Source organism: Calypte anna, chromosome 8, assembly GCF_003957555.1.
Source record: "Calypte anna isolate BGI_N300 chromosome 8, bCalAnn1_v1.p, whole genome shotgun sequence".
NCBI lineage: Eukaryota > Metazoa > Chordata > Aves > Apodiformes > Trochilidae > Calypte > Calypte anna.
The window spans coordinates 2306363-2321199 of NC_044254.1; the positions used below are offsets into that span (position 1 = coordinate 2306363).

The following is a 14837-nucleotide window of genomic DNA, read 5'->3' on the forward strand; positions in this document are numbered from 1 at the left end:
GTTTGGATGTGTGCAAATCTTGCCATTTCATGGTCTTCTGAAAACAGAAAGTGCTGGTAATGGATCATGGAAGAGTTGTTAGGATAGTGGTTGGTTAATGAGCTATCTGCTGCTGGTCATTAAATGCTGGGTAAGCTACAGATGACAATTCAGAGTGTAATGAAATGTGTTGGCCTCACTTAACACCAAGATGACAATTGGAAAAAAAAGGATGGGTAAGAAAATCATAGAATCACAGAATTGGCTGGGTTGGAAGGGACCTCAGAGCTCATCAAGTCCAACCCTTGATCCACTCCCGCTGCAGTTCCCAGCCCATGGCACTCAGTGCCACATCCAGGCTCTTTGGAAAGATCTCCAGACACGGAGAATCCACTACTTCCCTGGGCAGCCCATTCCAATGCCTGATCACCCTCTCCAGAAAGAAATTCTTTCTCATCTCCAACCTAAACCTCCCCTGGCACAACTTGAGACCCTGCCCTCTTGTCTTGCTGAGAGTTGCCTGGGAAAAGAGCCCAACCCCCCCCTGGCTCCAACCTCCTTTCAGGGAGTTGGAGAGAGTGATGAGGTCTCCCCTGAGCCTCCTCTTCTCCAGCCTCAACACCCCCAGCTCCCTCAGCCTCTCCTCACAGGACTTGTGCTGGATCCCTTCACAGCCTCCTTGCTCTTCTCTGGACCTGCTCCAGCACCTCAATCTCCTTCCTGAGGGGCTGAGGGGCCCAGAACTGGACACAGGACTCAAGCTGTGGCCTCCCCAGGGCTGAGCACAGGGGCAGAATCCCTTCCCTGGACCTGCTGGCCACGCTGTTCCTGACACAGCCCAGGATGCCATTGGCCTTCTTGGCCACCTGGGCACACTGCTGGCTCCTCTTCAGCTTCCTGGCAATCCAGACTCCCAGGTCCCTTTCTGCCACTCTGTGCCCAGCCTGGAGCTCCCCATGGGGTTGTTGTGGCCAAAGTGCAGGACCCGGCACTTGGCCGTGTTGAACCTCATCCCGTTGGGATCAGCCCAACTCTCCAGTCTGTCCAGGTCCCTCTGCAGAGCCCTCCTGCCTTCCAGCTGATTGACATTTTCTGTCTATGTTAGAGGTGGGAAAAGTGTCACCCAGGGAAAGTTCTATGTGAATCGTGTTCTTAGGAGTTTTTAAGGTATAAAACTCAGTCACTGAGGCAGAACTCACAGAAAAGGGACATTTTTAACCATATTATATTTCACTGCTGAGCTAACACAGTGCTAGGGGAGTTTCTTCATCTGCTGGAGCCTGTGTTTAAAAAAAAAACCCAAAGTATGTTTCTAGAAAAGGCTCTGCAGCTTACCAAAATGTGGGAGAACATGGCAGAAATTTTTAGGTGAGCTCCTGTAGCCTGTGCTTTGGGGTATGTTCCACAAATCAAACACTTTATTCTTACTTTAGAGCATTTAAATGAGCATTGTTATTAAATGGACCATTTCTGAGGACCATCAAGTCTCTTTTTTTGGGTAGAGGGATCTCATAAGAAGCAAGAAACCTCATTTAGGGCAGTGTGGGAAGTATCCAGCTATCAAAATAAAAAATGTTGGTTTCCAGCCTTTTTAACTTGTTCTTCTTCAATGTGTAGGAATTGCTGCAGAAAATTAAAAACCTTCCAGCAAAGAACTTGATTCAAAGGGACAGGTTTTATAGAGCTGCAGAGCTAACTCTGGAAGTCTCTTGGAGGTTTGAAATTACATCTGGGCAAGTTAGTAGAAGATGGGAATTTGAAATGAAGAGTGGGGTTTTCCTTTGTAGTTAAACACCTGCTTAACCAGTGTTGTAGTGTTCCCAGAACAGCTGATGGCAGATATTGCTTTAACTCATGTTGGATTTTTTGTGGTGTGTTTTTTAGTTTCTTTTAGTTTGGTGTTTTGGTTTGTTTGCTTGGTTTTTTATTATTTCTGTGGTTTTTCACACAAATGCCTTTAGATGCTTTTCTGGGTCTGATTTTCTGCTTGGAAGCCACTGTTTCATCAAACATTTGAACTTCATAGGTTCTGTATGATCCTGTCTCCCCACTCCAGAATTTTCTCCTAGAATTAGAGCTGCAAGATTTGATTTTTCCATCACTTGTGGATTCACAGCATCCCTTCAAGTGGTGTTTTGCTCTGCATCTCTGAGGCTGAACATCTCAGTGTTGCCAAGGAATAAAAAGGTGTCATACATGTTAGTTACCATGATTGTTAAAAAACCCCAAATATTTTGTTACAAGAAACCAGTCCCCTAAGCAAATTATTATTTAAGTGTATTATTATTTGTGTACTATTATTATTCAGTGTATTATTATTATTCAGTGTATTATTATTATTATTCAGTGTATTATTATTTGTTAAGAACTGGAAAGCCTGCACCATACTGATGTGTGGAAAAGGTTTTATTTTTATGCCAGGGGAGGACACAAAACTCTTGGGCTTATTCATAACTGTGCTGTACAGAAAACAGGGACAAACATGGAGAGCAGCAGTGGTGACTTCTCAGTTCTTGCCATCTCCAGGGATGGTTGAGATTGTCACAGGCAGCCCATGGAGCACAAAAATGCTGTGGGTAAGAACTGTGGGATCCCTGTGGATCTTTTCCTTGCATTCCACTTCCATTTAACACTTGCAGACCTTTCCCCTGTGGTTGGGGTGGACTCTGCCTTTTGCTCTTCTACATCATTGATACTTTTGATAATTATTTCCTTTTGCTCTCAGTTTTCTACTTGGTGGTTTGGGGTTTTTTCAGTGTTGACAAGGAGGACTTTTTTAACTTAAAATCAGTCTGCAATTCTCTCTCTCTCCCCAGTTTTCTGTATCCCAGATCCTGCCAGCTGGGATTGCAGTTCTGCAAGGTTTTTCCCAGTGTGGGTGGGAGGGGAAGAAACACAAGACATAAACTGTAAAGCAGAAAACAGCATAAATAATCATTTCTAGTATTATTTCTTGGACTGATTAAAGACTGTTTTCAAGGTACAGCCCCTGGAAAGGATTCCAAGGAGGAAATGGAGAACTCCTAAACTAACCTTAAATTGCAACCCCTTATTTCCAGCCCTCAGCTGTCAGGATTTCTGCATGGCTTCCATGCCAGCAGCCTTTGAGCAATGCCAATATCCCTCTGCTTAGCTTGCTTTCCTTTTTTTACTTACAGATCTGTATCTATAATTGATGCTTGGCTGTTGGATGAGAGTCTGCTGGGAATACACAGAGCCTGAGAGCTCTGGGAAGCTTCTGGGGAACACCTCTCAGGGCTTGGGATATTGGGATATGCTGGGGAGCCATTTGGAGCTTGGCAAGGGAATGCACAGGCTGACCCAGCAGCTCTTTTCTATTTCTGCACTCTGTCCCTTTGTCAATCATTTATTTCCAGGTGTGAAATGTTTTACTTCACCCTTTTAAACTCACCAGGTACAGAGGGACATCTTAGACCTGATAACTTGAAAATAAAGCTCAGGAATGAGCTTCCTTTGGGAAGAGAAGATTCTGCAAGGCAAATGCTGCTTGGTGTTTTCAGAGGAACCAGATGAGTTTATGAAAGGTGCTGGGTGATAACAACCTTGATAGCAAGGGCAGTGTGGCTTGGCTGGCTTGGATATTGCATCCATTTCTATTTCCTCTCATTCCCCAACCTAAAAAAGACAAGATCTCCAATTTCTCTTTGTTCCTTGTAACTCACAGGACAAAGGAGAACTCTGCTTTCCAGCAAAGAGAGGTGCTGCAGTACAGAAAAGGATAATTTGTTCTTTCATACTCTATGCAAATTGGGTCTTCTCCCTCTTTGTAAGAGAATGAGTGGACAGATAGGACTGGAGGCAGCAAATGTACCATTTCCAGGCTTGTGCAGTTTGTGTGTCTGAACAATATTGTTGTTACAACCATTGCTGCAAAACTGGAATAATTTGCAGCCATTGTGATTTAAAAATAATGACATTATTCTGCTCTTTATCACCCACTTCAAAAGGAGCTCAGGCAGTTTGGTTTGCAGCTCCTTGAAGCTGGCAAGGACACAATCACAAAATGGAAATGTTTTCCCCCAAAATAAGTGTTTGGAGCTGCATTTTAAACTTCATTTCTTGCCAGTGGCTTCCTTCAGGTGTGGAGCTGAGAGGCAGAGTGGTCATTTGCTTCCTGAGGCTTTCAGGTTGCTCTGGGAGCTTTTGACAAGCTGAACTGTTGACTGCCAGCATTTGGCAGACTGGGACTTTTTAAGGTCATTACTGGAAATGATTTAAATGGTGTGATGTGGTTATCTGGCTCTCTTAGCATTTCTCTGGGATGTTTTGCATGCTGGTAAAATTCTCTCATCCAAATTCACATCCAGCTTGCTTGTTAGCAGAAAAAGAAGCATTTTGTGCATCATTTTTTACTGCACTTTTAATTTGTGAGCTGTTAAAACTCAGAGCAGCCTCTCTGGGATCTTTCTGGGCCACCTGGAATGATACACAAAGCTCTGGGAAGCTCATTACCAGCAAGGGGCAAGGAAATGTGAGGAAGCTGAGGAAACTACAGCAGTAATTATGAAGGGCTAGGAAGGTCTCTTTGAGGAGAGATCAGATGAGCTAAATGAGGAGCTACTAATGAACTACAAGTCATTAAAGCAGCGGATAGAAGTGGAGCTCCACAGGATGGGCAAGTGATAGCCTGGGACTGTGCACATGGCAAATGAGCACACATGCAGAGGAGGTGAGTCTGGGTATCACTCTCTTGGTGTCACAACAGTGGAACATGCAAAGAAACTGTGAGGCAGCTGCTTTAAAATGTGACCTTTTTCATGGTTTGCCCACTGAGCTCATTACTACAATTTATTTTATTTTTTCCAAACTGGAAGATTCCCAGAAAAAAAAGAGCTGAGAGTGGTGTCTGGGTGAAAAGGAAACCCAGCAGTGTCTTAAATGAAAAGAAATTTGAGTAGATCTGAGCAAGTGCTGGGAAGTGAATCACATCTTTAAGTGTCTTTAGGCTTGAAATCTCTCCTGTGCTTGAAATCTCTCCTTCGAGCACAGATCCTATGAGGAGAGGCTGAGGGAGCTGGGGGTGTTGAGGCTGGAGAAGAGGAGGCTCAGGGGAGACCTCATCACTCTCTCCAACTCCCTGAAAGGAGGTTGGAGCCAGGGGGGGGTTGGGCTCTTTTCCCAGGCAACTCTCAGCAAGACAAGAGGGCAGGGTCTCAAGTTGTGCCAGGGGAGGTTTAGGTTGGAGATGAGAAAGAATTTCTTTCTGGAGAGGGTGATCAGGCATTGGAATGGGCTGCCCAGGGAAGTAGTGGATTCTCCGTGTCTGGAGATCTTTCCAAAGAGCCTGGATGTGGCACTGAGTGCCATGGGCTGGGAACTGCAGCGGGAGTGGATCAAGGGTTGGACTTGATGAGCTCTGAGGTCCCTTCCAACCCAGCCAGTTCTAGGATTCTGTGATCAGTGCATAAATTAATTCAGGATGGTGGGGACTGAGCCCTGCTACCTGCTCAGGCTGAATGTGCCTCACACCACTGCCCTTTTCCAACTTTGGGTTGTCCCCATCCTTTCCTATTTTGCTTTGGTCATTTTCCTTAATCAGATCTCAGCCTGAAGGCTTTTGGGAACACAGCAGCAGTGATGGCACTGCTCCTGAGGAGATGGGAAGTCCTTCCCACACCTGATGGGTGTTCCACCATGCCAAGGGCTTTCTCTGCCCACTCTCCAGCTGGTGTTGAAGAGATCTGTTTTATTCTGCTTTGTTTCCCTTCTGATATTCCTGTCTGTGGGTCTGACAGCAGTGTCTGCACACCACAAGCTTTTGCACTGTGTCGTGTTTGGGATTTTGGTCACTTGGGTCACCTAAGATGCAGTATTGCCCTCTACAACTTCTCCAGCTTCTTGGCTTAGAACATGAATATTATTACAATTTTAGTTAACTTTTAGGTTTTTATACCTTTTACAAACACATGGTGGTCTTTTTTTGGAAAACTTTTGGTTATTTTCAAGGAAACCATTGAGGAGCACTTGTGGCACTCTGGTCATTCTCCTGTCCCAAAGAGTCCCAGGAGGTGAAGAGCTCAAAGGAACCCAGTGGGCAGACACATCATCCCTCACAGGGATGATGAGAACACTTGCAGACCATGGGGTGTTCCCAGTATCCTCTTGGGGTGTAGGGATTGGGAAATCTGGTGGGGTACAGAGACCCCAAAATGGGCAGGAGGGCAGCACACTTCCCATGGACTCAGTTCTGTGGGATCAGGAGTTGCTGGAGGGCAGGGTCTGTGTCACTTGGAGGCTGCTGATTCCCCACCAGCTGATGCCAGATCATTTGCCATGGTTTGCTGAAAATGCACTGGGTCCCTTTGGGATGAGGCTGATCCTGCAGAAGTGGAAACAATGATTATCCTGTTGTATTTATTTGGAGAGGACGTGGCAGCAGTTGTCAGTACCTGAGTGGGAATTCAACTTCCAGCTGGCAGATTGAGATTGAAAGGCAGAGCTGTGGGATCGAGAGAGGCAGACACAAAATGCTGAAGCTCCTGAGCTGTTCCAGTATGTTTGTTTAACACAAAGTGCTCTGCTGAGATTGATTTGCAGCCAGGGATGCTCATTGTGTGCTGACTAATGGGGGACAGCAATCTGTCACAAAGCATCAGTGAATCAGATAAGGAGGAGGTTACTGAGGATTTTCACAAGAGTTCAGGATGTAAAGAATGTTACTTGAAGGTAATTTTTAGCTATTGAAACCTGCAACCAGCAACAGGAGTGTTTGTAGACAGACTTACCAGGAGGAAGAGTGCAAAAAAAAAGAACTCAAGTTGGCTTTCCAGCCCCACATTGTGCTGATAGAAAGTCAACAGCTGAACAGGAGCCAGCAGTGTGCCCAGGTGGCCAAGAAGGCCAATGGCATCCTGGGCTGGCTCAGGAACAGTGTGGCCAGCAGGTCCAGGGAAGGGATTCTGCCCCTGTGCTCAGCCCTGGGGAGGCCACAGCTTGAGTCCTGTGTCCAGTTCTGGGCCCCTCAGCTCAGGAAGGAGATTGAGGTGCTGGAGCAGGTCCAGAGAAGAGCAAGGAGGCTGTGAAGGGATCCAGCAGAATTGCTGTGAGGAGAGGCTGAGGGAGCTGGGGGTGTTGAGGCTGGAGAAGAGGAGGCTCAGGGGAGACCTCATCACTCTCTCCAACTCCCTGAAAGGAGGTTGGAGCCAGGGGGGGGTTGGGCTCTTTTCCCAGGCAACTCTCAGCAAGACAAGAGGGCAGGGTCTCAAGTTGTGCCAGGGGAGGTTTAGGTTGGAGATGAGAAAGAATTTCTTTCTGGAGAGGGTGATCAGGCATTGGAATGGGCTGCCCAGGGAAGTAGTGGATTCTCCGTGTCTGGAGATCTTTCCAAAGAGCCTGGATGTGGCACTGAGTGCCATGGGCTGGGAACTGCAGCGGGAGTGGATCAAGGGTTGGACTTGATGAGCTCTGAGGTCCCTTCCAACCCAGCCAGTTCTAGGATTCTATGATTCTATATTCATTCTTCTGAAAATTCCTCCTGTGAAATTTCTCTGCTGTTGCCTCAGGAAATGTTGGTCCTCTTTACAGAAGATGATGTGTTGTGGCCTTTTGATACTCATAGGGCAGGATTTGTTAATACTTCTGTTCCCTGACTGCCTCAGGGTAAGGTTTTGTCCTTGTCCTTACTCCTGCTTCAGTATAGTAACTCCTGATTACTATAAATATATATATATACTATAGAGCAGTCCCTTCCCTGGTGTGCCTTGCAGAGTTGATAATAAAAGTCTCCAGTTTTGGCTGGTGGAGAGTATGAAAATTCTATTTCCTAGGACTAGTTGCAGTATTCTGCCTGAATTTAATGTGAAAAATAAGTAACATTTTGTAGGCTTTGTTTGCTGAGTGATTTTGTGCTCTGTAAGCAACAGGAAATTTATCTCATCCTGGATTCCAGTCTTAAATCCACTTTGTGCAAACATCATTCATTGCCCATTTATTCCTTGGCAGTGAGGAGAGCAGATAACTCTGAGTTTCTATTTTTCCAGTTTTGTTTTTTCTAAAGTAGTGTTAGAGAATTGGACCTCAGATACTTTTTTAGCCACCAGCAAGGAATGTCCTGGGATTCCTTGGGGATTATGATAAGGAAGGACCCTTGGTTTTTGGACAAGGGCAAAGATAGGCTTCTCTTGGCTTCAACTTCCTATTGAAATGCCTCAATCAACAGAGTTTCCTTTAACAGATGGTTCTGCATTGATAAACCCCTTAATGTGTTAGGAAAAAAATCAGAGAAATTAACTCCTTGCTGATCTGATTGATTTTTCTTTATCTTTTTTTGAGCAGAGATGGGGGGATGGGGAGAGCAACTCACCAGAAGACTATGGAGAGGATTTAACCACTTGGCTGCAAAGCTCATGCAGATATTTTGGTTGAAACACTTGGGATGAGTGAGAGAAGCCCTGATAGAGCTGGTGGTGTCCAGGGGGAAGTTTTACTGTGCCTGCAGCCCTCATGCTTCCAGTGTTTTGGACCATGCAAGAACATAATCTGATCCCCTGGATTTCCCAAGCTTCAGATTTTCTTTCAGTAGTGAAACTCTCTTTACTGAGCTATGGAAAAAAGCTTTTTTTTTTTCTCCTCCAGATGCAGCAGCTGGTTTGACCCTGAGTATTTGTAGCTTGGCAGCAGCAAAGCTTTTGGGGTTTGCCTCAACAGGACTCTTGCCCTTGCAGCCCTGACTGATCTCTGGTGCTTCAGAGAGATGCCAAAATATCCCTGACTTCACAGGGAACTCCTGCAAGCCAACAGATCCCAATATCTTAATGCAGATCTGCAGATTTCAAATCCCCAGGAGCTTTTTAGCTTCACTTGTGGCCAGGGAAGGGGAAGGAGTTTCAAGGCTGGAAGGGGGGAGTGTCATTAGCACTGAGCTTCCCCTCAGCTGAGCTGTGGCCAAAGGCTTCATCCCTGGAGCAGCAGTGAAGCATTTCATGGTTCATTATCCTCACAGTAGGAAACAATGTCTTATTCTGAGGCTGAGTGTCTGGCTCAGATTTTCATCCAGTTGATCTCACCACGTTCCTTTCCACTATTTTTTAGGATCTAAACCACTTCATCTGTCTGTCTCCATGAATGGAATAGTTGGAGCTCCTGAGGGATCATGCTGTAAGGCTTGGGTTAGGGCTGGGAGTCACTGGGTGACCTGGCTTTGAATCCTGCTCTCTGTTTTCCTATGTTATTAAAGCAGCAACTCCAGACCTGCAGGCAAGTTCCAATGGAAAGCTCTGAGCTTTGTGGAGGTTGCAGAGGCAGCATCACCTTTTTGAGCCTTTTCTTAAACACTTTTCCCCTCTGACAACTAACAACATCTTGAAAGTTTTTCAGATCACATTGTTAGAGAACATTAAATCAAATGCTGTGCAGAAATCCCAGTATATACAGTTGTTTTCATCATCCAGTCTGTGATTCTGTCCCAAGGAAAGCTTTATTTTTATTCTCCTGCCTTTAGTGCTGCTTGGTACTCATTTTGGTTTTGTCTCTGCTCCATTATTTTCCTTCTCCTGTTTGTTACCCTGTCATAAGAACAGAGAACTCAGGAATTTCTAGCTTCCAGTTGTTATTCTTGCTTTTTTAGCTTTGCCAAGTACAGAGAATATTTGCAAACTGGAAAGAACACTCTTAAACAAGGCAATTAATCTGCTAACAGCCTGGTGGCTTAAAGCACAAGGGTGAGGAAGGTCACTCTGCTGGGGCCCTCTTTTTACTCTGTTTTACTCAAAACACCAACTCCCTGGACAGGGGGAAGGTGCCCATGTGTGTCAGTCAGCAGAGAAGGGCTGGGAGGTTGTGCATCTGCAAATAAGTGATTATTTTGGGGTCACTGGAGCTGCCACCTGACAGAAGGCAAATGTTATTTTAGCTCAGTGTTCATTGCCACAGCTCTCTGGTCTTTGGTACATCCTAGTCCAAACATAACATTTTGTGTAGTTTCCTGGCAGGAGGATTTTTATTTTTTTTTTCACAGGAATTTACTGTTCTTTTTTTCTTTTTTTCTTCACCTTTTTTCCTTCTCTCTCCAGGTGCAAAGAAGAGAAGAACTCCAGAAGGAGCTGCTCCCCGACACGGCGAGAAAGATCCAGGAAAGAGTGGAACTAAAACTGCTGGATCTTTGTGCTCCAAAAAACCATCAGATGCATGGCTCCTGCAGACTGGTGTTGAGAAGCAGACATCCTGCCAGCATCAGGTGTGTCCCCAAGGAGGCTGTTTCAGGTGTCAGTGCTGCAGAGGTGAGCAGGGAGCTGCAGGTGAAGCAGGGCAGGCTGAAGAGAGAGCTGGAGAAGCTGCAGGAGGAGTGCAGGCAGAGGCTGGAGGAAATAGCAGAAGGGTTGGATGGAGTGATTTGTATCTCCCCTTGAAGAGAGAAAACTGGACTGAGTAGAGCAAAGACTTGAGCAGAACACCTCAGGAAGCTTGGCATGGGGGAATGAGAGGTGAGGAACTAAATGTGATAATTAATTTTTGGGAATCTTGTTAACAGCTTTGTGACTTGCATTGGGATCCCAACCCTTCTAGTGCTAAACTTCCCAATTAAAATTCTCTAGCACTCCTTGTTGGGAGTGTGCATGAATCTCCTTTTCATCTTTCAGGTTTCTAGGTTTTTCTGCCAAGCACTGGGCTCTTTTACAGCACTCAGCTGTGAGGCAGGGCATACATTGAGGCTCTGCACTGAAGTACTAATTGCATTCAATATTTTCCAGCAAATGGAAGAGTTCATTAGTCAAAAAAATCCAGGTCGTGGAGAACATGCAAAGTACCAAGGCTTGGGGAGCCTGGAAATGTTCAAGTGTGCTGCTTTAATTCATCTGGTTTGCATATTTGTGGCAGCTATAATGCACTCACCATAAGGAAAACCAAATACCTAATAATAAATAAAGCAGCAGACTGATCTAATTTACTGATGTGATGCACTTGAAGTAATTGGGCTCTCAGAAAGAGCAAACTAGAAACCCATTCCACCAATTTATAAGTCAATGAGGTAACTTATGAAACTGCTGTAGGAAAATTCTGTAAAACAGAAATATGACCTTAACTTCTAAGCTGGCAGAATCTCCAAGCTCTGTCTCTGGAGGCTTTTTCCCTAGAACATGCAAATATCTTTCACTTGGCATTCTTCTCTTTCCCTTAATCTGTTTTGCTTTCACTGAGGAGTATTTTTGTATTCTAGTTGTACACTTTCAGGAATAAATATATTTAAAAAAAACCACAAAACAGTTTGCTTTTCATTTGTGAATTGCTGTAAGCAAAATGGGCTTTCCTCTAGCTGGATTCCTTTCTGCTGTCTCACTTGATGGTGTTGCTGATTACCACCCCCCCTGGGGTCACTGAGCAGCCAAAGGTAAGGACCAACCTTTAAGGACACCTTTTTCCAGGCATTTCTCCTCTGCAGGGAGACAAAGTGCAGGTGGAACAAGACTCCTGGTTTGTAAACTCGAGATGCTTCCAGGTCCTGCTTCTCTGTACCCCTCACATGTCTTCTTTTTGCAGAAGGGAGAGGCAGTGCAAAGGGGAGAGCCACACAAGGAGGGCTGATTTCCTCTGGTTTCACCCACCTGAACTGGCAGGCCAGGAGTTTCCAAGCTCATTTTAATCTGGACCAAGTAATCTGGCTCTGAGCAACCGTTCATCTCACAGCCGATGAGCTCGAAGCGCAAGGTGCAGCCGTGGCAGCCATCACGGGGTAGATGCGGATGAACTGGGCAGTGATGGGAGGGTTGAACATGTTGGTCTGCATGCTGCCATTGTCCACGTTCCCCTGGAAAACCTTGTCTGCATCCTGCATCTCGTCCTTGTAGAAGGTGAACTCCCTCCCATCCAGGCTGTAGGCAACTTTGTAGGCACAGACATACTCGGCCTTGCCCACACGGCTGGCACCTTGTGTGATGATCCCAGTCAGCCTCATCTTCTGCACCAGGTTGGCCCGGATCCATGGGGTCCTGTCATAGTCACTGGAGGTTCAGGCATTGACTATGCCATGGTTGTTGAGGCGAGCAAGCTCTGGTCCCCAGCGCTGGAGGCCGAGGAAGCCATAGTAAACAGGGTGCTGAGAGCTGGGCATCAGAGATGGCTCCTCCTTCCATACCCAGGAGAACTGCACAGCTGGTGTCGCAGGTTTTCCCCAAGAACGGAGAAGGACACTTGCAGGAGAAGGACACTTGCAGGCGTAGTCACCATCCAGGTCCAGGCAGGTGCCTCCATTTTTGCAAGGCTGGGAGGAGCACTCATTCTTGCTGTTCTGGCAGTGCACCCCATCGTACCCTGCGGGTACCTTCACATCAGTGAAGATGTCCCCCTGGTTTGGGACTGGCTGGCACTTGCCGTTGTTGTGGCAAGGATTGGGGTGACAGGGGCCTTTCTCTGTCTCATTGCAGTCAATTCTCTGTCTCGTTGCATTTCTCCTCTGCAGGGAGACAAAGTGCAGGTGGAACAAGATTCCTGGCTTGTAAACTCGAGATGCTTCCAGGTCCTGCTTCTCTGTACCCCTCACATGTCTTCTTTTTTGCAGAAGGGAGAGGCAGTGCAAAGGGGAGAGCCACACAAGGAGGACTGATTTCCTCTGGTTTCACCCACCTGAACTGGCAGGCCAGGAGTTTCCAAGCTCATTTTAATCTGGTCCAAGTTTCAGGCACCATTTCCTCTGCATTGACCCAGTGGCTTCTTCAAGAACCAGGCTTGAGGAAGGCTGGTGGGAAGTGAATTCTCAGCCACATCCCATCAGCCCTGTGCAGATGGAATATCCCTTGGGAACAAGGTGTCACCCAGGCTCTCAGGGACAACCAGGGACTGCTGTCAGCTGCCACTGGGGCTGACAAAGAGTCCTGGAGCAGGAAAAGCCCAGGGGGCTGCCCTGGCCCTAAAAAGCCAAGCCACAGTGCTCTGATTTTCAAACCCAAGCAGTGAACTGTCTGAAGCTGCAGCAACTTAGAGGAAGGTGTTTGCTACAGGGCTGCTGAGATTCAGTGCATGAAGAGGACTTTTTCAGGCAGGTTTCCCAGAAAATTATCCACGAGTGGGAAAGAAACAGTATATCCTAGAACCACTGAGAGTGCCAGCACCAGTCTGTCTCTCTCTCTGAGCATTTCATATCCTCCTCCAGCAGAATTTTCCTACTGCATCACATTTAGGTTTGAAACATTCCCCTCAAAAGATCCTTTGTTCTCCTGGGGTTTTCAGCAGAGAAGAGCAGGCAAGAGGAGTTGGATTCAAGTGCAGGTTTATTTAATTGGCTTATTAGTGCTGAATTCCACATATTTTATGCTGCTGTCCACTTAAAGTGGTGGTCAAGGGCATGGGCACCAGGATCAAGCACTTCTCACTGGGTGCATCGTGTTTGCACAAGGATCCTGCTCACAACTGGCAGCAGCTTTCCCCCTGCTTGACCCTGAGGAGTTATTTTTCTCTTTGGTAAGCTGTAAGATTGTAAATAAAAATGTGAAATTGTCCATATGTGTCTGTTAAGTGTGGAAGTGCCCTCAGGGCATTGCTGCACTGAGCCCAGGGCACAAATCACAGCTGTGAATGTGGGAAGCTGGCAGTGGTTGGAGCTGCTGGTTCTGGCAAGTACCTGGAGAGGAGCTAGAGCTGAAAAGAGGCTTTTAAAGATCCCTTTTCTACCCGTGGTGCTGGCATTGTGCTCTTCAGACCACCCGAAGCAAAGAACACAGGCAAGTAGAGCTTTTATTTCCTGGCACCAATATCCTTTTATTTCAGGTTAAAACCAGAGCAGATGATGCAATTCCTGGTGAGGGTCAGTGGGGGTTTTTTTGAGCCAGTAGTGGGGTTTGAAACCAATACCTGGAGCCCCCTCTTTCCTCTGCCCTTCCTCTCAGCACCAGCAGAGAGAGCAGAAAGCAGGAGGAACTTCAAAGGCTCAGTGCTCTCAGGCACTAAGAGATGGAGGGTGGCTTTGTGCTGTGACAGCCACCTCTTAAAAAATCACAGCACCTCCTCCACAGGAGCTGGGCACAAAGGGACTGAGCTGGTTTTGGTTTCTACTGATGTGTCTGAACTCCAGAAATCCTGCTCCTCAGGAGCTTGGCAAGGCATCAGCTGTGTCTGCAGCTCTGGGTGATGGGCACCACTTAAAAACCTAAGAAAATCATCCCTGGACTGACACCAACCTCAGTGAGCACAGGAGAGTGAACTGGGTGAGTGCCCTCACACCCAAGGGGACATCACCTTTGTCACCTCATCCCATTACAATGGCATTTGAAGTGTTTTCTTGGTTCTTTTTAGGCTTCTATGTTGTAACCCAATGGTTTGAAGGGCTGCAGTGACCTCAGGGCTTGGCCCTGTGGCAGGAGCTGAAGATGCTGCAGGAGGGGGGATGGCAGCAAGCAAGTGACTCTCTGGCTGATGCTGCAGCAGGCAGAAGATGGCTCAAGTGGTACCTTTCATCCATGGGCTTGAAGCATGCTCAGGAAATGTTAAGTATTCCCTCCCAGGAACTGGAGGAGGGTGTTGTAAACAACCCACTCCAGCCTGGAAAGCCAAGACAGAAGCTGCCAAGCTCTTTGTCCTTTGCAAGAGCATCATGCTGGTTGGAGGTTTCCTTGTGAAAGGAGAAATCTGCTGGGGAATTGTTGATGCTGTTAAGCAGGAAAGGGTGGGTGTTGGCTGGAGAAACTGTCAGAGAGTGAGGAGCAGCTTGTGTGCAACTGGTTGCTAAATTCAAGTGGGTGGGAGAAGGCTGCTGGGGATGCTGCCCTAACACATGGGCTGTGCAGCAGGATTTGGTTTTCTTTGGCTTTCTGGTTTGAGAGGCTGCAGCAGAAGTTCCCTTCCCCTGTTAGTGCATCCTGAAAGGACTATGGTTTAGTTTCTAAAGAGAGAAGCATCTCAGAGGCTGG

At 46.7% G+C, this 14837-nt stretch overlaps 1 protein-coding gene and 1 pseudogene across 1 annotated transcript in view; one reads left to right on the forward strand and one right to left on the reverse strand.

The window, feature by feature from the left end:
• The window catches only part of TEDC1 (tubulin epsilon and delta complex 1), a 65609-nt gene extending 54417 nt beyond the window's left edge, over positions 1 to 11192 (forward strand). Inside the window, exon 8 of the mRNA XM_030455380.1 lies at positions 10011 to 11192. Coding sequence (XP_030311240.1) covers positions 10011 to 10346 — 336 coding nt within the window. The 3' untranslated portion in view covers positions 10347 to 11192. The remainder of the gene's footprint in view (positions 1 to 10010) is intronic.
• LOC103529446 lies at positions 10972 to 13313 on the reverse strand (annotated as a pseudogene).
• Positions 13314 to 14837: the final 1524 nt, after the last annotated feature.